The sequence below is a fragment of the Haematobia irritans genome, chromosome 3, assembly GCF_050003625.1.
Source record: "Haematobia irritans isolate KBUSLIRL chromosome 3, ASM5000362v1, whole genome shotgun sequence".
Taxonomy (NCBI): Eukaryota; Metazoa; Arthropoda; class Insecta; order Diptera; family Muscidae; genus Haematobia; species Haematobia irritans.
In genome coordinates, this window is record NC_134399.1 from 109,233,731 (window position 1) to 109,260,617 (window position 26,887).

The 26,887-nt window shown below is 31.0% G+C and overlaps 1 protein-coding gene across 10 annotated transcripts in view; it reads left to right on the forward strand.

Annotated features, from left to right (window-relative positions):
- The window catches only part of LOC142229417 (uncharacterized), a 250,695-nt gene extending 229,359 nt beyond the window's left edge, over window positions 1-21,336 (forward strand). For 7 of the 10 annotated variants that reach the window (XM_075299974.1, XM_075299973.1, XM_075299978.1 and 4 more), the window contains 7 exons: window positions 159-278; window positions 5,667-5,946; window positions 12,779-13,046; window positions 13,156-13,420; window positions 13,499-13,710; window positions 19,695-19,884; window positions 19,953-21,336. In XM_075299974.1, coding sequence (XP_075156089.1) covers window positions 159-278; window positions 5,667-5,946; window positions 12,779-13,046; window positions 13,156-13,420; window positions 13,499-13,710; window positions 19,695-19,884; window positions 19,953-20,822 — 2,205 coding nt within the window. In that variant the 3' untranslated portion in view covers window positions 20,823-21,336. The remainder of the gene's footprint in view (window positions 1-158; window positions 279-5,666; window positions 5,947-12,778; window positions 13,047-13,155; window positions 13,421-13,498; window positions 13,711-19,694; window positions 19,885-19,952) is intronic. The other 3 variants (XM_075299980.1, XM_075299981.1, XM_075299982.1) reach the window with 3 other exon arrangements.
- The last annotated feature ends 5,551 nt before the right edge of the window (window positions 21,337-26,887 follow it).

Below are 26,887 nucleotides of genomic sequence, written 5' to 3' on the forward strand. Positions count from 1 at the left end.
AAATCTTCATGTCTAAATTAAATTCGATTAAAAAAAATCTATGATTTATAGATCACTCTACTGACAATGTATATTTAAGTGTCCTTTTCTCACAGATAAGTGTGTTTTTATTTCTTATTAATATATTATTTTAATTTCTGGTCTATATTTTTAAATAGCAACAACATCAAATTCATCAGAAGCATCATCAACAACAACTTCAATCGCAGCAACAACCACAGCGTAGTGCCAGTGATTTATCACATATTCAATCCATCGATGAAAATCATGAGCAACAGGTTGGTACACAGATTGTAAAAGGATTAAAGAAATTAAGGACATTGAAATTGAGATAATGAAACATTATCGAAACCATAATGATAATTTTAATTGTTGTTGCCAACTAATAAATTATTTTTTTATTATCTTAATGAAAAATACCTATTTAAAAAATAAAAAATCTCCAAAATATTTACAATTAAAAATTTGATTGAAAATAAAAGTAACATGGAAAAAAGGGGACATATCGGCCCATCATTATACACTGAAAAAATTGCAGTGAGGTCAAAAATTTCATGTCTTTAAACTACGAATGCGAATTTTGCTTAAGACATAAGACTCAATTCTCTGATATGAAGTTTTTTTTCCTTGTCCAAAAGTATCTTCATATGAAAGAACATTTTGTTTGACTGAGGTCAACGAGTCTTGACTAGAAAGCAAAAAAAACGTTCAAAACTAGGAGATGAATTTCAACACTTTAGACGTTTTTTACTTGACACATAATTTTTATCTGGAATTCGAGTCTGAATTTGAAAATTTAAGTTGTCGTTAAAAAAAATTGACAAAAAAGAATGAATTCTCCGCTTTTTTTCTCGGAATCATTACCAAAATTATTAGTGTAAAAATCCCATAAACATATCACAGAGAGAAAAGAAAAAATTCAGACAATCTTTAATATTATTCATAAAGATGAGTGAATATTCATCAAATCATGGAATGATTGATGTTCTGGCGCTACCAAATCCATTTATCACATATTCAATATCTGTGACTTTTTATTTGATTTCTTTTTCTTTTAACTCCTCAATAGAAGGGTAAACAGCAAAGCTCTTTAGAATAAGTTTTATTCTCACATCCATTCACCATATCCATAGAAAAAACAAAAAAAAACAAAAAAACAACAACAGCAACGCCAAAAACAATTTCATGTTTTATCTCCATGTAGACACTTGTCTGATTGAATCCGCCTGTCTGTCCCGAATTTTTTCAGGGTGTGTCACAACACTTCACTCACGCGTTATTGTATTCCATTCACTGTATCACATCGCCCATATTCTTGTCAGTCAACTCAACTGATAAAAATAAATTTTAATAAACTCTACAACATTTCAATACATTTCAATTTCCTCCATATGCAATTTGTAAAACATACGAAGGTGGTCCCAAAAATAATCGACTTACGGCCATTTTCACGTTAGGCTTTAACTGTCAGCTAATAAAATATCTCAAAACAAAACGCCCATATACTCACTCCCAAACATATTCTGATTCAAATATATATATATATATATATATATATATATATATATATATATATATATATATATATATATATATATATATATATATATATATATATATATTCAGATTTTGTCCAAACCAAAAATTGTTTGTATTGTGCAAATAAATTATGTTTTATCCAAAAATAAATAAAATTTTAACAAAATTTTCTAGAGAAATTAAATTTTAACAAAATTTTCTATAGATATAAAATTTTGACAAAATTTTCTATAGAAATAAAATGTTGACAAAATTTTCTATAGAAACAAAATTTTGACAAATTTTTCTATACAAATAAAATGTCGACAAAATTTTCTATAGAAATAAAATTTTGACAGAATTTTCTATAGAAATAATATTTTCACAAAATTTTCTATAGAAATAAAATTTTAACAAAATTTTCTATAGAAATAAAACGTTGACAAAATTTTCTATAGAAATAACATTTTGGACAAAATTTTCTATAGAAATAAAATTGTGTCATTTCTATAGAAATACAATTTTGACAAAATAAAATATTTACAAAATTTTGTATAGAAATAACATTTTGACAAAATTTTCTATAGAAATAAAATTTTGACAAAATTTTCTATAGAAATAAAATTTTGACAAAATTTTCTATAGAAATAACATTTTGACAAAATTTTCTATAAAAATAGCATTTTGACAAAATTTTCTATAGAAATAAAATTTTGACAAAATTTTCTATTGAAATAAAATTTTGACACTTCTATAGAAAAAATTTTGAAAATTTTGAATAGAAATAAAATTTTGATATTTCTATAGAAATTAAATTTTGACAAAATTTTCTATAGAAATAAAATTTTGACAAAATTTTCTATAGAAATAAAAGTTTCACAAAAATTTCTATAGAAATAAAGTTTTGACAATATTTTCTAAAGAAATAAAATTTTGATAGAATTTTCTATAGAAAGGAAATCTTGATAAAGTTTTCGATAGAAATAAAATTTTGACAAAATTTTCTACAGAAATAAAATTTTGACAAAATTTTCCATAAAAATAACATTTTGACAAATTTTCTATAGTATTATAATTTTGACAAAATTTTCTATAGAAATAAAATTTCGACAAAATTTTTAGAGAAATAAAATTTTCACAAAATTTTCTATGGAAATAAAATCTTGTTGTTTTTTTTATTTCAGCTTAACAAATTTTTCTATGGAAATAAAATTTCGACAAAATTTTCTATAGAAATAAAATTTTGACAACATTTTCTATAGAACTAAAATTTTGACAACATTTTCTATAAATAGAAAATTTTGACAAAATTTTCTATAGAAATAAAATTTTGACAAAATTTTCTATTGAAATAAAATTTTGACAAAATTTTCTATAGAAATAAAATTTTGACAAAATTTTGTATAGTATTATAATTTTGACAAAATTTTCTATAGAAATAAAATTTAGACAAAATTTTTTATAGAAATAAAATTTCGACAAAATTTTCTAGAGAAATAAAATTTGGACAAAATTTTCTATAGAAATAAAGTTTTAACAAAATTCTCTATAGAAATAAAATTTTGACAAAATTTTCTGGAGAAATAAAAATTAGACAAAATTTTCTAGAGAAAGAAAAATTTGACAAAATTTTCTAGGGAATAAAAATTTTGACAAAATTTGCTATAGAAACAAAGTTTGGACAAAATTTTCTATAGAAATAAAATTTTGACAAAACTTTCTATAGGAATAAAAGTTTGACAAAATTTTCTATAGAAATAAAATTAAGACAAAATTTTCTATAAAAATAAAAATTTTTACAAAATTTTCTATAGAAATAAAATTTTGATAAAGTTTTCGATAGAAATACAATTTTGAGCAAAATTTTCTATAGAAATAAATTTTTTACAAAATTTTCTATAGAAATAACATTTTCACAAAATTTTCTATAGAAATAACATTTTGACAAAATTTTCTATAGAAATAAAATTTTGACAAAATTTTTTATAGAAATAAATTTTGGACAAAATTTTCTAGAGAAATAAAATTTTGACAAAATTTTCTATAAAAATAAAATATTGACAAAATTTTCTATAGAAATAAAATTTTGACAAAATTTTCTATAGTAATATAATTTTGACAAAATTTTCTATAGAAATAAAATTTCGACATGACTTTCTATAGAAATAAAATTTCGACATGACTTTCTATAGAAATAAAATGTTGACAAAATTTTCTATAGAAATAAAATTTTGACAAAATTTTCTATAGAAATAAAATTTTGACAAAATTTTCTATAGAAATAAAATTTTGCCAAATTTTCTATAGAAATAAAATTTTGACAAAATTTTCTATAGAAATAAAATTTTTACAAAAGTTTCTATAGAAATAAAATTTTGCAAAATTTTTTATAGAAATAAATTTTGACAAAATTTTCTATAAGAATAAAACTTTTACAAAATTTTCTATTGAAATAAAATTTTAATCAAATTTTCTATAGGAATACAAGTTTGATAAAAGCTTCTATAGAACTAGGGATTTGACAAAATCTTCTATAGAAATAAAATTTTGATCAAATTTTTTATAGAAATAAAATTTGATCAAATTTTCTATAGAATTAAAAGTTTGATAAAATCTTCTATAGAAATATGGTTTTGACAAAATTTTCTATAGAAATAACATTTTGACAAAATTTTCTATAGAAATAAAATTTTGACAAAATTGTCTATAGAAATAAAATTTTTACAAAATTTTCTATAGAAATAAAATTTTGACAAAATTTTATATAGAAATAAATTTTTGACAAAATTTTCTATAGAAATAAAGTTTAACAAAATTTTCTATTGAAATAAAATTTTGACAAAATTTTCTAGAACAATAAAAATTTGACAAAATTTTCTAGAGAAAGAAAATTTTGACAAAATTTTCTAGAAAAATAAAAATTTGACAAAATTTTCTAGAGAAAGAAAAATTTGACGAAATTTTCTAGAGAATTAAAATTTTGACTAAATTTTCTATAGAAACACAGTTTGGACAAAATTTCCTATAGAAATAAAATTTTGACATTTCTATAGAAATAAAATTTTTACAAAATTTTCTATAGGAATAAAAGTTTGACAAAATTTTCTATAGAAATAACATTTTGACAAAATTTTCTGTAGAAATAAAATTTTGACTAAATTTTCTATAGAAATAAAATTTTGACTAAATTTTCTATAGAAATAAAATTTTAACAAAATTTTCTAGAGAAATAAAATTTTGACAAAATTTTTTATAGAAATAGAAATTTGACAAAATTTCCTATAGAAATAGAATTTTGAAAAATTTCCCATAAAAATAAAATTTTGACAAAATTTTCCATAGAAATGAAGCTTGGGCAAAATTTTCTATAGAAATAAAATTTTTGATCGATTTTTCTATAGAAATAAAATGTTGACAAAATTTTCTATAGAAATAAAATTTTGACAAAATTTGTTTATAGAAATAAAATTTTGACAAAATTTTCTATTGAAAAAAATTTTTTGGTCGATTTTTCTATAGAAATAAAATGTTGACAAAATTTTCTATAGAAATAAAATTTTGACTAAATTTTCTATAGAAATAAAATTTTGACAAAATTTTCTAGAGAAATAAAATTTTGACATTTCTATAGAAATAAAATTTTGACATTTCTATAGAAAAAAATTGACAAAATTTTGAATAGAAATAAAATTTTGACAAAATTTTCTATAGAATTAATATTTGACAAAATTATCTAGAGAAATAAAAATTTGACAAAATTTTCTATAGAAATAAAATTTTGACAAAATTTTCTATAGAAATAAAATTTGGACAAAATTTTCTATAGAAAAACAATTTTGATAAAATTTTCTATATAAATAAAATTTTGACAACATTTTCTATAGAAATAAAATTTTGACAGAATTTTCTATAGAAATAAAATTTTGACAGAATGTGCTAAAGAAATAAAATTTTGAAAAAAAAATCTATAGAAATAAAATGTGGACAAATTTTTCTAACTTAGTTAGTAGTAGCCTAATTTTGGAACCACCTTCGTACCATATAAATTAGCCAAATATTTCAATTATAGGTATTTTGTTATTTGTGTATTTATTTTTCTTCCGTTTAATTTCAATATTTATTCCCCTCTTGTTGAATTTTTCTTCCAGACCACAAATCTTTTACGCCCTATTGCTTTTAAGCCGATCCCCTTCGAACCGGACTATACAATTCCCAGCCGTTATTGTGATGTTGTTACGTCTGCCCAGTCAGCAACGGCATCTGTGAATAGCAACAATATTGGCGGTGGTTCCACCACCAATGGCAATAGCAGTAATACCAATAATCATGTCATCAGCAACACATATTCCCACAATATGATAGTGGGCGATCGTTATGGCTCGACTCCATCATTGGCTGCGGTACAGGGTTCTAATATGAGATTTGGCAGTAAGTACTCGATAGATATTTGCTATACTTTTCCCGGAAATGACACATTTTGTTTGTGCATTTATTGGTTTTTAGAGGTAATGGAGAATTACATGTGTAAATGTGTATGAAATGAAATCATATGGATTATCCATGTATGAAGTAATCGATTCGTTGAATTCATTTTGACTGGTGGTTAGAGGAAAATGATGTATATGGGTTAGGTTAACTACGAGTACTTAAAGCGACAACGAGCAATTAATATATCACTTAGATAATAGACTTAATTAAAAATGCAAATAAACATAAATCCAAAGATCAGCGAGATGATTCCAGTAATCACTGAAATAGTTTATGAACTGTAGTAGGTCCCAGAGAATTAAGAAACAGGTTCAATGAAGCCCCATCTCTGGCTCGGAACCAATACCAAAATCCCTATAGGAAGATCAAAATTTCAATATTCAACCGTCGAACAGAACGGACGTTTTTCTAAATATCGGAGTAATTTCATTTTCTCGTAATAAGTACTTATTACGAATTTCAAGTGTGGTGGTACACTAAGCCACCCACCATGCAGCGAAATTCAAAGTCATCCACTGGGCTGTTAACTTCAGGACCCAGTGAACGGGTTTCGACTGAAGTTATAAATTTTGGCAATGACCAAGAGTTAGGCCAATTAGTCGAACTGTAGACGGGTTGACTGGTTGCGGTACTATGGTAAGTCTAACCTTTCCCAAGGTAACGACATTAAAAGCAGGTAATCCCTCAAGAAACCATCCAAGGCGCTGGGCCGCGACGAAATTTCAATGCTAATGCTGAAGCACCTGGGAATACTGGGAGTTGAGTATCTGACCAGACTCATCAATTTGTCCTTGGAATCACACATTATACCCGATGTCTGGAAGATGGGAAGGTTGATTCCACTACTGAAGCCAGGCAAAGATTCGAGTAAAGGTGAATCTTACAGACCGATATCCCTTCTCTCGCCAGTAGCCAAGACACTTGAGGCACTACTCCTCCCCAGCCTTGTGGAGAATTTTCCAGCTGCCCACCATCAACATGGATTCTGTAAGGTACACAGTACGACGACAGCCTTACATGCCATTTCGACACATATCAATAGGGGACTTAATCAGCCCAAGCCGTGTCATAGGACGGTCCTCGTAACGCTTGACCTATCGAAAGCATTCGATACGGTCAACCATGCCCCATTATTCGAGGACATCGAGAATACGTCCCTACCGGCAGGAACGTTGGGTTCTTAATTACATGTGTGGACGCCAGTCGTACGTGGAATTCAGGGACAAAAAGTCAAAACCCCGTAGAGTTAAACAGGGAGTTCCCCAGGGTGGGGTGATATCTCCGGCACTATTTAACTTCTACCTGTCCTCGATTCTACCCCCTCCCGATGGCATCGATATTGTATCATATGCGGACGACTGTACAATCATGGGATCCGGGCCCATTGTTCATGACATATGCGATCATTTAAACGTCTGATCTTACCAGTTATTTCACTGCTAGAAATCTCGAGGATATCTGCGAAATAATTCCGACAGTGAACTGCCCCAAAATACTCGGGGTAACATTCGACAGCCTTTTCAGGTCATCTGCCCATGCCACTGCAATATATAATAAGATCCGCGGTAGAAACAAGGTCCTCAAGACACTTGCCGACAGTACTTGGGGTGCGGACAAAGAAACCTTGTTAACTACTTATAAGGTAATTGGCCGGTCAGTGGTAAGCTATGCAGCTACGGTGTGGACGCCGCAGACCAGTGACACGCAGTGGCATAACATACAGACCTGCCAGAACGCTGCCTTAGAACTGCGACTGGGTGTCTCCGCAGCACACCCCTGGATCACCTTTATGTGGAGACAAAGATCATCCCTGTGCGAAGACACAATTACATGTTGTCAAAGTTCTCTTGGGTTGTTATCGCAGTAATCATCCAAACTACCACCCAGGAACGTAAGGGTTGATATACATCATCTAGAGCGCGACATCCAGCGTTACAAAAGAGAGCCTCTAGATCAAGCAGCAGGCAGGTTTGAACAGGATTCATGAGGATACTGGAGCTGAAGCGGTGAGAAGCTACAAGGTTAATCCTGTTCTCGGAGGCCGTCCACCGCCCATAGCACCGGAGGAAAGAGACCTCCCACGGCAGACTAGGGTAGTTTTAGACCAATTAAGATTATGCAAGTGTAGCCGCCTCAATTCCTACTTATCAGTGATTGATAGCAGCGTAGCAGACGTATGTCCAATTTGCAACCAAGGGCCACAACACACGCGTCATATTTTCTCTTGCCCTGCTAAAACAACCCGTTTTACCACCAGATCACTCAGGACGCACCCCACCTTAGTCGCAGAGTTCCTCGATCTGGCCACAAGCTGAAGTACCAGAGCGTATAACAAAAAAATGGATGAAATCACAATAAACTGTTACAACAACAACAATCCCTCAAGAAAGGGATTCAAAGAACGCAGAAATGCTTTGTTTATCCTAGAGAAATTAGGATCAGTTAACCCAAGCCCTTGTCGACCAAGCAAAGCAATTCCTTAAAGTGGGCGCAAGGAATTCTTGAAGCTGGGAAAAGTGAACGATCACCGGATGAACTGACATCTTCCAAAAGGAATCAAAGAACGTTTGTCTCAGTTGCAAAGAACAGTCATGTGATGGCTATTGTTCACAGGGGAGCAGTGAACGGTATGGTCCCAAAGCACAAGTGGGGCGAAATTGAGAATGCTTTGTCTGGCGTCTACTCACAGGTGTTGGAAAAGTTTCCCGACCCAGATCCTCGACACAAAACAGGCTATTTGATATCAAGCACAATTTAAACTAATCGCATTTGAGGACCAAAGGTCTATTGATTGGTTTAAGCCCTATGGGAAATTGGTGCAAATTGCCATTGACGGACCCATCACAGAATTGGTACCTGTGCTCCTGTTAGTTGCAAGTTTTAAATAGTCGTAATTTATTTATTTCCGTACTCGCTTGATACTAAACTCTTAGATCCATTAAGACTTTAATACCAAGCATTTTCACATTTAGTGAAATAAAATTATCAGAATAACCTAATGTTCGACATGTTTTAAAAGTTTTTTTTTCATTTCGGGTTCGATTGGAATGCCCAAATTGAAATAGATTTCTAAGAGTTTGTCCGAGGCTGGTTCTTGAGGACCTGTCTATGGGGTACTCCTGCTAAATTGTCCCAGGACGTGTCCTTTGGGATGAGTCCAAGACGCGTCCTAAAATGTAAATTTACCCCGTCAATGACAAACCCATGTTGAAGTGACCTGTCCCTTCCATACGTTTTGACCAGAACTGGGACTGGTCCATACACACCAGAGACTAGTCCAGTACCGGTTCTGAGGTTGATCCATTTCCCGTAGGCAGGCTGCTTTGATTGTTTTAAGTCTCCTAGAGCACATGCATGGATACCTGTAAACCTCCTGATCCTGAATCTTTTTTCAAAAGACTGAAACAATACAATCCAGCGGACGCCCGAAAGAAGTGGTTACCGACGAAAACATCAAAAAAATCCCCAAAATGATTTTGAATGACCGTAAAATGAAGTTGATCGAGATAGCAGAGGCCTTAAAGATATCAAAGGAACGTGTTGGTCATATCATTCATCAATATTTGGATATGCGGAAGCTCTGTGCAAAATGGGTGCCGCGCGATCTCACATTTGACCAAAAACAACAACGTGTTGATGATTCTGAGCGGTGTTTGCAACTGTTAACTCGTAATACACCCGAGTTTTTCCGTCGATATGTGACAATGGATGAAACATGGCCCCATCACTACACTCCTGAGTCCAATCGACAGTCGGCTGAGTGGATAGCGACCGGTGAACCGTCTCCGAAGCGTGGAAAGACTCAACAGTCCGCTGGCAAAGTAATGGCCTCTTTTTTTTTGGGATGCGCATGGAATAATTTTTATCGATTATCTTGAGAAGGGAAAAACCATCAACAGTGACTATTATATGGCGTTATTGGAGCGTTTGAAGGTCGAAATCGCGGCAAAACGGCCCCATATGAAGAAGCAAAAAGTGTTGTTCCACCAAGACAACGCACCGTGCCAAAAGTCATTGAGAACGATGAACATGAATCGGGCTTCGAATTGCTTCCCCACCCACCGTATTCTCCAGATCTGGCCCCCAGCTACTTTTTCTTGTTCTCAGACCTCAAAAGGATGCTCGCAGGGAATAAATTTGGCTGCAATGAAGAGGTGATCGCCGAAACTGAGGCCTATTTTGAGGCAAAACCGAAGGAGTACTACCAAAATGGTATCAAAAAATTGGAAGGTCGTTATAATCGTTGTAAAGGGTGATACGGTCAAAATTTGGCCAATATAAACTTGACGTATTTCTTTCAATTTTGCATTTAAAAAACTTGAACACCCCTCATTTTGAAGGTGTGTGTGTAGAATGTTGCTCCTATTTTGATTTTGGAATTCACTCTTCAGTTGTCAAAATGCCGTCCAAGCAAGAAGAGCAGCGTATCAAAATTTTGCTCGCGCATCGCGAAAATCCGAGCTACTCGCACGCAAAGCTGGAAAAATCGCTAAAAGTTGCCAAATCAACCGTAACAAATGTAATTAAAGTGTTTGGGGGACGTTTGTCGACAGCCAGGAAGTCTGGATCGGGGGGAAATCGAAAACCGGAAGCCGCTGAGACGACAAAGAGAGTTGCCGGTAGTTTTAAGCGAAACCCTAACCTCTCTCTCCGAGATGCCGCAAATAAGCTGGGTGTATCGTCTACAACCCTGTATCAAAATTTTGCTCGCGTATCGCGAAAATCCGAGCTACTCGCACGCAAAGCTGGCAAAATCGCTAAAATTTGCCAAATCAACGGTTACAAATGTAATTAAAGTGTTTGGGGAACGTTTGTCGACAGCCAGGAAGTCTGGATCGGGGGGAAATCGAAAACCGGAAGCCGCTGAGACGACAAAGAGAGTTGCCGGTAGTTTCAAGCGACATCCTAACCTCTCTCTCCGAGATGCCGCAAATAAGCTGGGTGTATCGTCTACAACCCTGCATCGAGCCAAAAAACGAGCCGGACTATCGACTTACAAGAAGATAGTGACTCCAAATCGCGATGATAAACAAAATACGACGGCCAAAGCGCGATCCCGGAGGCGGTACACGACGATGCTGACGAAGTTTGATTGTGTGGTAATTTATACGGCAAATGGAAGGGGAAAGGTAGCAGATATTTTCAAGCACATAAAAGTGTCAAAGTTCGCAAAGAAATATCTGGTTTGGCAAGCCATCTGTACCTGTGGCTTGAAAAGCAGCATTTTCATAGAGACTTTCAACCAAGAAATTTACCTGAAAGAGTGTTTGAATAAACGTCTGCTGCCTTTCCTGAAGAAACACGGTTGTTCCGTACTGTTTTGGCCGGATTTGGCATCTTACCATTACGGTAAAAAGGCCATGGAGTGGTACGCCGCCAACTACGTGCAGGTGGTTCCCAAGGACAAGAACCCTCCCAACACGCCAGAGCTCTGCCCAATTGAGAAATACTGGGCTATTGTCAAGCGGAACCTAAAGAAGACCAAAAAACTGCTAAGGGCGAGCAGCAGTTCAAGGCAAACTGGCTTTCTGCGGCGAAGAAGGTGGACAAGGTGGCTGTACAAAATCTGATGGCAGGTGTCAAGCGTGAGGCCCGGCAATTCGGATTTGGAAAAGCGAAAGCCTAACTGAATATTTTTCCTGAATTTTATACTAATTGAACTTGAAAAAGAAATTTAATTTGATTTTTTCCCTTGACCAAATTTTGACCGTATCACCCTTTATCGCTCTTGAAGGGAACTATGAATTTTGACAAAGAAAAATGTGTTTTTCTTTGTTAGACCGGGGACTTATCAGCCAACCTGTTATAAACTTAGCATATATTCCAGAAAAGTGGAGGGAAACAAAAGTCGTTTTCATACCTCATTCCTTCTTAAGACTCTGGAGAGGATGATAGATATTTATCTTAGAACTAGCATCGTTTGAAGATTTCTCTCGAAACGACAAAATGCCTACTCGAAGGGTAGGTCTTGCATGAACTAGTCAGCTTTATTAAAAGTTCACTATATGTCAATGGATACACAATTGCGGCTTTTCTAGACATCGAAGGGGCATTCAACAACATCCATCTGAGCTCGATATTAAATCAATTGAATATTGACCAAGGAATACATAGGCCGTTAGACCAAGTTCTAACGAAGCGGCGTATTTCAGTCCCACTAGGATAAGCAAACATACAAAGGTATGTGAACAGAGGCACTCCCCATCACCTCTTCTTTGGAATGTTGCTATAAACAACCTTCTGCTTTCTCTAGAAAAAGGAAGAATAAAAGTGGTGGCATATGCAGATGATGTGGCTCTAGCAGTCAGGGGAAAATTCCCTTCCACAATTAGGGATATTATACAAAGAGCCCTCCGGACGATTATCGGAAAATAAATATCGATAGTACTTTACAAATAAAACTATCGATAACTTTGCAGCTCTAATGGTCGCCATATGTACGTTCTTCTTTTCACGAGCTCGAATCCGCTTCTTATGCAGCAATGTTTTATATAACCATTCAATAATCGTCACAATTGTTGTAGATCAGTGTATGTTTTAATGAAAACTCCTTGAAGAATAAAAAAAATGTGGAAATCACTATTCGTCATTTCTACAACACTGAATGCATTACCACATTAACTGAATTAATTGCAATCATACATTTGTCCATTCAATTGTTAATATTTTGTTGGGCTTATAGCTTTTTTGTTTTCTTCGTTTTAGACTTTGTTTTAATTTTTCCAGTATGCATTTATTCAAGTCATATATAATTTTTTATTCTTCTCCTCAGGCACAACCGATTTGAGGCATGGTGGTGGTGGCGGCGGCGTAATGGGCCTAATTGGCTCTGGTGGTGTAAACGGAGTGGGTGCTAGCATGGTTAGTACTGGATCGAATGGAGCTGGAGGTGGCGGCAGTGGTGTTGGTTATTCAAGCAATAATTATTGCAATAGCCTGATGGCACGTCGGCGTGGTTCCAGATCGTTGAAAATCAACGATAGCATGGAATCTATTCGACATACACCGGACTCGGATATCAACAGCCAAACGGGCACCATGTAAGTATTCCACACTAATGGCCTCCATTCAGTTGCAATTCGGATGCACTCTGGACTGGAAGCACTTACACTTTCGCCCATAATAAATGGTATTTTGTTTTTGTTGCAGAAAATCCACGGACAGTAGTAGTGGCCTTACTATGGCCATGAGCAGTAACAGTATCCCAATGGCCAGTAGCAGTTGCAGCAGTACCAGTAGCAATGGCACAAACAAATATTGTCTATCCTCGGGCGATCAATGCGATATGACACCATCTCCTTCGGATTCGGGTATTTCAGATTTGGAGGCTGCGTTAAAGGATCGTGATTCGGAGCTTTCGTATCTACGTCAGACCATGGAACACAATGAGAAAGTAATTTTCAAAGTACAAAAGGTTTTATTTTTCATTGCTTGAAGAGAATTCGAAATTAATATTTGTTCTATATTTCTTTTCCTTTTCCATGGTATATAGGATAAAGAATCCTATTGGGAAAATGAAACTAAACGTCTGAAACTCTACTATGAAGCCCAACAACGAGAATATATGCTGAAGATCAAGAAGATGGAGCAAATGGTTGCCATGCAACAATTCCAATTCAAGCAACACAAATTAAGGCACAATGAGCAGACTCAGAAATTGAGGGAACAATTGGCCGAGCTGAAAAGTGAATATGAATTATTAAAGTGAGTATATGAGATACGTTTTTAGGACTTATGGAGAATTTCAAGTAATGTGGGTAAAAATGAAGAATTGATAGGTTCCATAGTCTATAGGTGAAGACTCTACCGAAAGAGTATATGAGTGAACTTAGGTTCAAAAACGGGCTAAGGGCCCGTTAAGGTGAAACGGGAAACTTTGGATCTGATATGAGATAATACAATTTTAAGGTGAAACGGGAAACTTTGGATCCGATATGAGAATACTAGGGAAGCAAATCACAATGATTTAGAGTTCAGGCTCTCACAGTGACTTTGATGATCGAGCGAGTATATGATCCAATGATGGGTAACCAAAACATAACACCAGGGGATAGATTAAACACGAGATGTATTTATATGGTAAACATAGTGAAAGAGTCAGTGGAAAGATAGCTTGCATTCCACATAATCCAAAAACAGAAGGGACAAAAGGAAGTGGAGTTGTCGTTTAAGGTGGGTATTAAGTTCTAGTTTAGCCGCTTAAATCGTAATTTTTTCACGATTACTTTTCTTTAATAATCCATTTTATGGAATACAAACTTTGTGAAAATTTGCTTTGGGCTATTCCCCATCAAGATATAATAAAATTTGCAACAAATATGCATAATTGTATGCCTTTTTTACTGCTTTAGTTTTCACTTTAGTGTCTAAACTCGAACTTAGTACTCACCTTTAGATTATTTTTTCGTTTATCCTATTACATTATTTTCTTTTAATCTATTACATCTTAATGGATATTAGAGGCTTGTTAAGTTTTAGAAAATTCAAAATTAGATAGATACAATTCCATTCCATTTAAATGTATTTGTATTCAAGTTAGTTAGTTAGTTTTGACAAAATTTTCTTTAAGACTACAATTTTGACAAAATGTTGTTATTCTATAGAAATAAAACTTTGTAGAGAATACAAGTTTGACAAAATTTTCTATAAAAATGAATTTTTGACAAAATTTTCTATAGAAAAAAAATGTTGACAAAATTTTCTATAGAAATAAAATTTTTACAAAATTTTCTATAGAAATAAAATTTTGACAACATTTTTTATATAAATAAAATTGTGACAAAATGTTCTATAGAAATAAAATGTTGACAACATTTTCTATAGAAATAAAATTTTGACAAAATTTTCTATAAAAATAAAATTTTGACAAAATTTTCTATAGAAATGAAATTTTTACAAAATTTTCTATAGAAATAAAATTTTGACAAAATTATTTATATAAATAAAATTGTGACAAAATGTTCTATTGAAATAAAATTTTGACAACATTTTCTATAGAAATAAAATTTTGACAAAATTTTCTACAGAAATAAAATTTTGACAAAATTTTCTATAGAAATTAAATTTTGACAAAATTTTACATAGAAATGAAATTTTGACAAAATTTTCTATAGAAATGAAATTTTGACAAAATTTTACATAGAAATGAAATTTTGACAAAATTTTACATGGAAATGAAATTTTGACAAAATTTTACATAGAAATTACATTTTGACAACATTTTCTATAGAAATAAGATTTTAACAAAATTTGTTAAGAAACAAAATTTGTTACAGAAATAAAATTTTCCATAGAAATAAAATGTTGACAAAATTTTCTAGAGAAATACAATTTTAATACAATTTTCTATAGAAATAAAATTTAGCGTTTTTTTTTATAGAAATAAAATTTTGACAAAATTTTTTATAGAAATACAATTTTTACAAAATTTTCTATAGAAATGAAATTTTGACATAGAAATAAAATTTTGACGAAATTTTCTACAGAAATAAAATTTTGACAAAATTTTCTATAGAAATGAAATTTTGACAAAATTTTCTATAGAAATAAAATTTTGACAAAATTTTCTATAGAAATAAAATTTTGACAAAATTTTCTCTAAGAATAAAATTTTGACAACATTTTTTATATAAATAAAATTGTGACAAAATGTTCTATAGAAATAAAATTTTGACAAAATTTTCTATAGAAATAAAATTTTGACATAATTTTCTATAGAAATGAAATTTTGACAAAATTTTACATGGAAATGAAATTTTGACAACATTTTACAAAATTTTCTATAGAAATGAAATTTTGACAAAATTTTACATAGAAATGAAATTTTGACAAAATTGTACATGGAAATGAAATTTTGACAAAATTTTACATAGAAATTACATTTTGACAACATTTTCTATAGAAATAAGATTTTTGCAAAATTTTCTATAGAAATAAAATGTTAACAAAATTTTCTAGAGAAATACAATTTTAACACAATTTTCTATAGAAATAAAATTTTGCGTTTTAAAATTTTGACAACATTTTCTATAGGAATAAAATTTTGACGAAATTTTCTTTAGAAATAAAATTTTGACAAAATTTTCTATAGAAATGAAATTTTGGCGAAATTTTCTTTAGAAATAAAATTTTGACAAAATTTTCTATAGAAATGAAATTTTGACAAAATTTTCTATGGAAATAAAATGTTGACAAAATTTTCTAGAGAAATATAATTTTAACATAATTTTCTATAGAAATAAAATTTTGCGGTTTTGTTTTATAGAAATAAAATTTTGAGAAAATTTTCTATAGGAGTAAAATTTTGACAAAATTTTTTATAGAAATAAAATTTTTTCAAATTTTTCTATAGAAATGAAAATTTCACATAGAAATAAAATTGTGACAAAATTTTCTATAGAAATAAAATTTTGTCTAAATTTTCTATAGAAATTAAATTTTGACAAAATTTTCTAGAGAAATAAAATTTTGCGGTTTTTTTATAGAAATAAAATTTTGACAAAATTTTCTATAGAAATAAAATTTTGACAAAATTTTTTATAGAAATAAAATTTTTACAAAATTTTCTATAGAAATGAAATTTTCACATAGAAATAAAATTGTGACAAAATTTTCTATAGAAATAAAATTTTGACGAAATTTTCTTTAGAAATAAAATTTTGACAAAATTTTCTCTAAGAATAAAATTTTGACAACATTTTTTATATAAATAAAATTGTGACCAAATGTTCTATAGAAATAAAATTTTGACAAAATTTTCTATAGAAATAAAATTTTGACAAAATTTTCTATAGAAATAAAATTTTGACATAATTTTCTATAGAAATGAAATTTTGACAAAATTTTACATGGAAATGAAATTTTGACAAAATTTTACAAAATTTTCTATAGAAATGAAATTTTGACAAAATTTTACATAGAAATGAAATTTTGACAAAATTGTACATGGAAATGAAATTTTGACAAAATTTTACATAGAAATTACATTTTGACAACATTTTCTATAGAAATAAGATTTTTGCAAAATTTTCTATAGAAATAAAGTCTTTAAAAAATTTTCTATAGAAATAAAATGTTAACAAAATTTTCTAGAGAAATACAATTTTAACACAATTTTCTATAGAAATAAAATTTTGCGTTTTAAAATTTTGACAACATTTTCTATAGGAATAAAATTTTGACAAAATTTTTTATAGAAATAAAATTTTTACAAAATTTTCTATAGAAATGAAATTTTGACATAGAAATAAAATTTTGACAAAATTTTCTATAGAAATAAAATTTTGGCGAAATTTTCTTTAGAAATAAAATTTTGACAAAATTTTCTATAGAAATGAAATTTTGACAAAATTTTCAATGGAAATAAAATGTTGACAAAATTTTCTAGAGAAATACAATTTTAACACAATTTTCTATAGAAATAAAATTTTGCGTTTTAAAATTTTGACAACATTTTCTATAGGAATAAAATTTTGACAAAATTTTTTATAGAAATAAAATTTTTACAAAATTTTCTATAGAAATGAAATTTTGACATAGAAATAAAATTTTGACAAAATTTTTTATAGAAATAAAATTTTGGCGAAATTTTCTTTAGAAATAAAATTTTGACAAAATTTTCTATAGAAACGAAATTTTGACAAAATTTTCTATGGAAATAAAATGTTGACAAAATTTTCTAGAGAAATACAATTTTAACATAATTTTCTATAGAAATAAAATTTTGCGGTTTTGTTTTATAGAAATAAAATTTTGACAAAATTTTCTATAGGAATAAAATTTTGACAAAATTTTTTATAGAAATAAAATTTTTTCAAAATTTTCTATAGAAATGAAAATTTCACATAGAAATAAAATTGTGACAAAATTTTCTATAGAAATAAAATTTTGTCTAACTTTTCTATAGAAATTAAATTTTGACAAAATTTTCTAGAGAAATAAAATTTTGCGGTTTTTTTATAGAAATAAAATTTTGACAAAATTTTCTATAGAAATAAAATTTTGACAAAATTTTTTATAGAAATAAAATTTTTACAAAATTTTCTATAGAAATGAAATTTTCACATAGAAATTTTCTATAGAAATGAAATTTTGAGAAAATTTTCTATAGAAATAAAATTTAGACAAAATTTTCTATAGAAATAAAATTTAGACAAAATTACCTATAGAATTAAAATTTGCAAAATTTTTTATAGAAATAAAATTTTGACAAAATTTTCTATAGGAATAAAATTTTGGCAAAATTTTCAATAGAAATAAAATTTTGGCAAAATTTTCTACAGAAATAAAGTGTTGTAATAATTTTCGAGTTTAAATAGGCGAATATCAGTATTGAAATACTAACAAAAATTACTTTGTCCCCCCTTTGAAATATTAGTAAGCTACGATATTGAAGAAAAAAAAAGTTTGAAAAATTTTTTATGGAAATAAAATTTTGACAAAATTTTATATAGACATAAAAATGTGATAAAATTTGCAAAAGAAATAAAATGTTGACATAATTTTCAACAGAAATAAAATTTTTTACATAATTTTCCAGTATAAGTAGGCGAATATCAGTATTGAAATTCTAACAAAAATTACTTTGTCTCCCCTTTGAAATGTTAATGAGCTACGATATTGAAGAAATAAAATTTTGACAAAATTTTCTATAGAAATAAAATTTTGGCAAAATTTTCTACAGAAATAAAATTTTGACAAAATTTTGTAAAGAAATAAAATTTTGACAAAATAAAATTTTGATAAAATCTAGCGAAGAAATAAAATTTTGACAAAATTTCTTATAGAAATTAATATTTTTCTTCTAAATAAGAGTTTTTAAATTTGGTAGATTTTTGGTACAATTTTTTTCAAATTTTGGTAAATTATTTTTGACGCTAGTTGCAACCGTGCTTACCATCTGTTTAAACACGTGGAAGTATCAATATCCATAAAGTGTTAAAAAAAACTAAGGCAAAAACTCATTAAACCCTTTCTATAACTTCTCCTGTAGTCTCTCTGTTTACGACATAAGCTACGCCCATAGAATTTTAACTGGGGCTGGTACTACACATGTTCATGAAAATTTAACTGGACCTTTCTTCGCAATTGGGTCTTACCACCCATTCCTAAATTTGAAAGAAATACCATTCGTAATGTGTTCAAAAAATGACACAAGAGTTCAATAAACCCAATCCCTGATTTTGTCTCTCACAGACGAGCTACGTCCATGGAACTTTTAACTTTTAATGTTTAGTTTAGGTTCTTAGCTCCCATAAGTCTAAAGGTCATTTCGATGTAGCTTAACCAAAAGTTGCTCTAACATAAAAATGGGAGTAAATATTACAAATTTTATACATTTTTCTCAAAAAGTGTTTTTAGTCAAATGCCAACAAATAAAGCAGAAATTTGTTTAATTTGTTGCAAAAATTTGCATTAAACATGAAAAATGAAACATTTTCCAGATGGTTTGTGTCTTTGATAACAAACAACTTTAGCAAAATAACATTTAATTTTTCAACCATTTTAAAATTCATATGGAACCATAATAATCAGCTTCACAATTAACCACAATCCGATTCTGCGAGCTAGGTTGTTCGGGAAAATTTCTAATGAGCTAATTGATGATGTAGAATTTAAAAAAATCGTCCTGACTGAAGAAATTTTTTTTCTAATATTGTATATCTTTCTTGTATATCATCATATTTCAGATCGAATAACATAAGCATTAAAAATTCCGAAAGAAATCTTAAAGATCGTTCAGCTTATATTGAAGAACAATTTGAAGAGAGTCAAAATACCATAGCAAGACTCAAAGCCCAACTGGAGGAGAGTGAATGGAAGGTGTGCGAGAAAAATGGAGAATTAGCTTTACTCAAGACACAGCTTAAAGAGGCAACTGTAAGTAGGCCACAAAATATTTTTTGGAAGCAATACTGAGAATTTTTTCCCCCATTTCCCATTGCCAGAATGAATTAACCCTTAAGGAACATGCTATAGTCCACTTGAAACATGAAAATACCAATGCCGAAACACAAATCTACCAAAGTCTACAGGAGAATCAGAAGATGACCCAACAACAGCTACAGGAGGAGCAACAAAAAGCCCAGTCTCAAAAGGAAACTCAAACGGAATTGAAACAACTCAATAAGATCATAATACTCAAAGATCAGGTGATATTGGCCTTGACCAATGAATTGGCCAAATTGCGTAAAGAACTTTCCGATTTGGCCATATTCCATGAATATGGTGAGGAACCATCGGGAAAATATACACGACTGAAACAGCAATTGGATAATCTTACGGATATATGCAATAAAACCCGTAAACACACCCAACAACGTATCGATAATCACAAGAGCACTGAGGAGAAACAAGATGCGGCGGAGAAAGTTCTCGACGATACCAATTTGGAAGTGATAATGAATTGTTTGAAAATCTCTCCACCGCTGGACGAGAGTGACTCGCGCGAGCTTGAGTTAAATAAACTCAATTGTGAATTACGTTTGGCCAAAATGTCAGCTGATATACAAAATTTTGTCTATGGTTCACAAAATCTACCCGATGTGGCCATCAATATCAAATCTCTGGCGAAATTACCAAATTGTCCTTTGGAAGAGTCAACATTGGATACTCTTATCGAGGAATCAGCTGGTTATGCTGAAGAAATAGCTAAATTACGAAAACAATTGGATGATGTGCGTGTCAATTTTGAATTGGAAAAACGTCAATGGTCTACGGAGAAGGAAAAAGTTCTGCAATATCAAAAACAATTGCAAAGCCATTACATCAGTATGTATCAAAAATTACGAAATCTAGAGCAATCCAATGAAGTTTAAATGGAAGAAGAAGAATCCAAAAACAACTCCAAGGTTTTTTTTGGGGTGGGAATAGCTGAATATCTTCTACAAGTATCAAATCGTAGTTATATCTTAAGATTATCATTTGTTAAGTTTTATCCGAAGGAGCCTTGCTCTCTAATTTCCAATTCCTCTGTATCTGTTACTACTATCTCTGTATTTTTTTCTTTTTATTTATATTTACAACTATTCACAATGATATTTATTCTTAATATACCATCAAATATACATATATATAAATCACAAAAAATATTCCAAATATTTGCCACAGTTGACCATTATAAGGCCATGAGCTGCTGTTTTGTTTTTTCAACAAACCATGGTTACTTAATTTAGGTTTGTAATTACTTCAATACCAGTTAGTATGTCACACTAAGCGGTTCTTGGTTTTAATGGCAACTTTTTAAAGAATTTTTTTACTTAATATTTAAGATCAATCAATGTTTTGTGAAACTTTTAAAGAAAATAAATGAAGAATTTAATATGATTTTAAGGGAGAATTTTTTTATTTATTTTCTGCATACAGCATTTGTGGTCTCATTAAGACAAATGCCGCAGTCTTTTAACAAATCTTGTAAAATGGTCACAGATCGGTATTTTGTATATACTAATTCTACCCGCTAGAGCTACTTCTGTACATCTTGGCTACAATATTTCCATATCAGAAATTATTGCTCCATTCTTTACACGTGAATCAGATCAAAGAGAAGTGTGACATAGAGAGATCAAAAGTGGTCGGTGAAAACCGGTGAACCGGTTTTTCGTTTTGCACCGATTGTCTGTTTTGTATAAACTCCCATTTTCGGTTGACCGCTAGAACCGGTGTTTTCAATATCATAAAAACCGGTTTTCGGTTTTTTATTTTCAATGTAAACTGAAACCCAAATGTATTTTTTGCGCATTTCCAACTCATTTATGAACACTTCCAACATAGTATTCGTCCAAGATGTCAAATAAAGTACGTTGGTTTTCTGAAGGAATCCCAGAGATATGGCCGCTAACAACCATGCCAAAATTGGTCCATATCGGTCTATAGTTATATATAGCCGATCCCCAAACATAATCTACCAAAAATGTATTCCTTTAGAAAATATTGTCAAAATTTTATTTCTATAGAAAATTTTTCGGTTAGTGGCACTAACCGAAATATTGGAAATAAATATGAAAACAAATCAATAATCGATTGTTTCTATGACCTCAAGCCGAACAAAATTAATAATGAGAATAAACATAAAATAGGTCAACTCAACAACACTCAAAAATATTAAAAAAAAAAAAAACAAGCGGAAGACACGCCGCAAATATTCGCCAAGAATGACTTCTACACAAGAATTGAAAGAAATTATAATGCCCACTCTTACAAAATCACCAAACAGTATTCCAGACATAACAAAGAGAAAGCTAACTTAAAATCGTCTGTAACTTTTCTGATAAAATGCTGAGAAAGCGACATTATCCCTAACTTCATTGTCAATACTACCAAACACATATATGATATATTTACAGACAGCAACAACGAAATCGCGCCAAATGTAGAGAAAACATTAGCAAATCATAACTACAATTTTCACTTAAAAATTTTGAAGCTTCTAATACAAGAAAAACACAAACAAATCAAGCTCAATAGCAAAGACCATTAATAAAGAAGACGTGAATTGGGCTTTGATAGTGTTAGTAATAGAAAACGGAGATTAATATCATACTTGTTGGAAAAGCGCTCCGAACTTACTGGTTTGATGCAGACAATTTTTATTTAGCTATTTTCTCCAACATTTCACGCAAATTTCTATGTCGGTTGCACTAAATTATTAATAAAATGTTTCACAAAGTGTTTTTGTTCGTTTAAGAGTTAAACAAATTGCTAAAATAAGCGAATTAAGTTTTGTTACGAATGCAAAATGAAAAGAGAAACCGAAAAAAAGTTGCAACGTCTCATGGAACATGTATGATATTAATCTCTGTTTTTTCAAGAAAAAGAGGAAGAGCAAGCTTATCTCACGTCTTCTTTATTAATGGTCTTTGCTCAATAGTGAGAAAATTAAATCAATACATACTCAATTGAGAGACCTCTTGATCAATGAGGATCTAAAACTATTTATCGACAGCGATCTTTCTCTTTTCAACAGTCAAATCAACAAAAACAAAACCACACACAGAAAGAAATTTGAGAATCTACTACAACAGCACAACAAAGAGATCAACATAAAGTTCAACGAGCAATGGTTTGTAAATACAACGAACAAACACATACCAACAAATGTGCAGTGGCTTCTCTCACTAGTGGCAGTGGCTTCTCTCACTAGGCACGAAATATTCGCTCCCTTTGACGAGAGCTCAATTTCCTCTACTGAAAGTCATCGCAGAAGGAGAAGACTTGGTGAGAACTACAGATGACAAAGAAGAGCAAGAAATAGCAAGAACAAAGTTCACAACACTGATAGATAACCATTTACACAAGACAAACGTAAACAAACGAGATAAATTTATACTAGGTACAGTGGCTCAGACGAAGAAATATTTGAAAGACAACAAGGATGTTTTAATATTAAGTGCGGATAAAGGTGGAAAAACCGTTGCTATGGACAGCAAAGAATACAAATCCAAAATGCATGCGATAATACACAACATGTGTAGTTACAAGCGGTTAAAAATTGATCCAACATCGAAATTTCAAACCAAGAATAATAAATTAGTGGAAAAATTATATAAAGAAAACCTAATCAGCATCCAGCCCCAAGGATTTACGGCCTTCCGAAGGTACACAAGGAAGGAACACCATTGAGACCAATTTTCTCATCGATCAATGCCCCATCGTATAAGATGTGCAGATATATATCTAGTGTCTTAAAGAACGTCACCAAAGATTCAAAATACAAAGTAAAAGACGCGATTGACTTTAAAACGAAGATTAAGAATGTAAGGCTAACAGATGATGAAATCCTGATACCATTGCAATGATTGAGAAGAAATGGGAATTAATCAAAAATCATTCAAAAATACCACGTGATATTTTTAAGGAACTAGCACTATTTTGCATCAAATACAGTAGGTACTTCAAATATAAAGATAAGACATATGAACAATTGAAAGGAATGCCAATGGGATTTCCAGCATCTCCAATAATTGCTGACATCATCATGGAAGAGCTATTAGACGTGACCTTAAGCAAGATACCGAAACCTCGCATTATAACAATATATGTGGACGACATATTTGCGATAGTAAAGAAAACCAACGTGGAAAGTACTCTTGAAGCATTAAACTCATTCCACAGTCAAATACAATTTACAATGGAGTTAGAGAAGGATAACAAGCTACCATATTTAGACTGTAACATACTGAGAGATGATACACGCAGAGAAGAAATATGATCACGTCAAACATGTTTCAAGAGCAAAATGTTATTTTTGTATGGTGACCATGTAACATGTTTGTCACTAAAATGTTATTTTCTCGTCAAATATAACCTGCTTGCCGAAATCAGATACATGATTTCCGAGAAAATAATATGGTTGCGAAAACCATGTTACATGGTCACCACCCAAAAATAACATTTTGCTCTTAAAACATGTTTGAGGTGATCATATTGCTTCTCTGGGTGTAATTGTTTGAGGCTGAATTGGTATCAAAAACCAACAGCAACTGGGCGACTAATAAATTATAATTCAAAACACAATAAAAGTATAATCCATATGACAGCAATCAATTTTATAGATCGAATCTTAAGGATAAGTGATGCAGAATTCCACAAATATTTTTAAAAAATTTTATTTCTATAGAAAATATTGTCAAAATTTTATTTCTATAGAAAATATTGTCAAAATTTTATTTCTATAGAAAATTTTGTCAAAATTTTATTTCTATAGATTTTTTTTTAATATTATTTATATAAAAAATTTTGTACAATTTGGTCAAAAAAAATTTTTTTTTAATTGGAAATATGATCCCAGTAAAAAAAAACGTCGCCAAAAAAGTGGTGAAAATGTTCTTTTTGGATTCGGAAGTGGTGCCAAATTGACACAGAAGCGATTAATTTAACATGGGCTTGTCATAGGACGGATGTCCACCATTTCAACGGCCGCTGCAGTGAATTTGCATCACTTCTTAAGGTGTGAGATGAGTTAAGTATTTTTGATGTGAATTAAGAAATTTTGTGATATTTTGACAAATAAATAATTTTTAATTTTTTTATGATATTTAATGCATTATAACGCTTGTCTGGAACGTTTGTCATCAAATATTTAAAAAAATTCGTAATTTTTCCTGAAAGGATTTATCATTTTTTCGGCTAAATTTAAATAATTTGTACCATTTTATTAATTCTTTATCTAGTTGTTAATTTTTTTGGTACGACCTTCTTATTCTTTATTTTTGGTTATTTTTAGATCTGTTCTAAAATGGGCTTTCAAGGTCTCTCAATATGCAAATAACAAGACTTTATTTCATATTTACATCCGACGTTTCGTTGGTGATTTCCAACTTCTTCTGGGATGAATTTTTTATTGAAATCTGGCAACCATATTGTAAACAGAAAACTATTTGAAACAAAAAACAAGTAAATTCGGCCAGGCCGAATCTTATGTACCCTCCACCATGGATTGCACCCAGAGAAGCAATATGATCACCTCAAACATGTTTTAAGAGCAAAATGTTATTTTTGGGTGGTGACCATGTAACATGGTTTTCGCAACCATATTATTTTCTCGGAAATCATGTATCTGATTTCGGCAAGCAGGTTATATTTGACGAGAAAATAACATTTTAGTGACAAACATGTTACATGGTCACCATACAAAAATAACATTTTGCTCTTGAAACATGTTTGACGTGATCATATTCCTTCTCTGCGTGTGCGTAGAAACTTCTACGAAAGACTGTCATCCACAATCGAATTACTTGCGTTGTGGTATCTTAAATCGTTTTCTAAATTGTGAGTTAGTCCATACGTGGTATATATTAGACAAAAAAGGTATGTGTAGGTAAGTCTACACATAATTACGAATCGATATGGACTTCTGCACGGTACGTAGGGAGCCAGAATTGAAATATGGGGGTCGCTTATATGGGGGCTATATACAATTATGAACTTGATATGGACCAATTTTCGTGTGCTTGGGGATTGATTTATCTGAGGGCTATATATAACTATAGATATGGACCTATTTAGGCATGGTTGTTAACTAGCACAATATACCAAATTTCAACTGACTCGGATAATATTTGCTCCTACAAGAGGCTCCAAAACCAAATCTCGTGATCGGTTTATATGGGGGCTATATATGATTATGGACTGATATGGACCACTTTTGGTATGGTTGTTAAATATCACATACTACCACCACGTACCAAATTTCAAACAGATCGGATGAATTTTGCTTCTCCAAAAGGCACCGGAGGTCAAATCTGGGGATCGGTATATAATTATGGGGGCTATATAAAGGGTGATTCTTTTGAGGTTAGGATTTTCATGCATTAGTATTTGACAGATCACGTGGGATTTCAGACATGGTGTCAAAGAGAAAGATGCTCAGTATGCTTTGACATTTCATCATGAATAGACTTACTAACGAGCAACGCTTGCAAATCATTGAATTTTATTACCAAAATCAGTGTTCGGTTCGAAATGTGTTTCGCGCTTTACGATGAGGCTCATTTCTGGTTGAATGGCTACGTAAATAAGCAAAATTGCCGCATTTGGAGTGAAGAGCAACCAGAAGCCGTTCAAGAACTGCCCATGCATCCCGAAAAATGCACTGTTTGGTGTGGTTTGTACGCTGGTGGGATCATTGGACCGTATTTTTTCAAAGATGCTGTTGGACGCAACGTTACGGTGAATGGCGATCGCTATCGTTCGATGCTAACAAACTTTTTGTTGCCAAAAATGGAAGAACTGAACTTGGTTGACATGTGGTTTCAAGAAGATGGCGCTACATGCCACACAGCTCGCGATTCTATGGCCATTTTGAGGGAAAACTTCGGAGAACAATTCATCTCAAGAAATGGACCGGTAAGTTGGCCACCAAGATCATGCGATTTGACGCCTT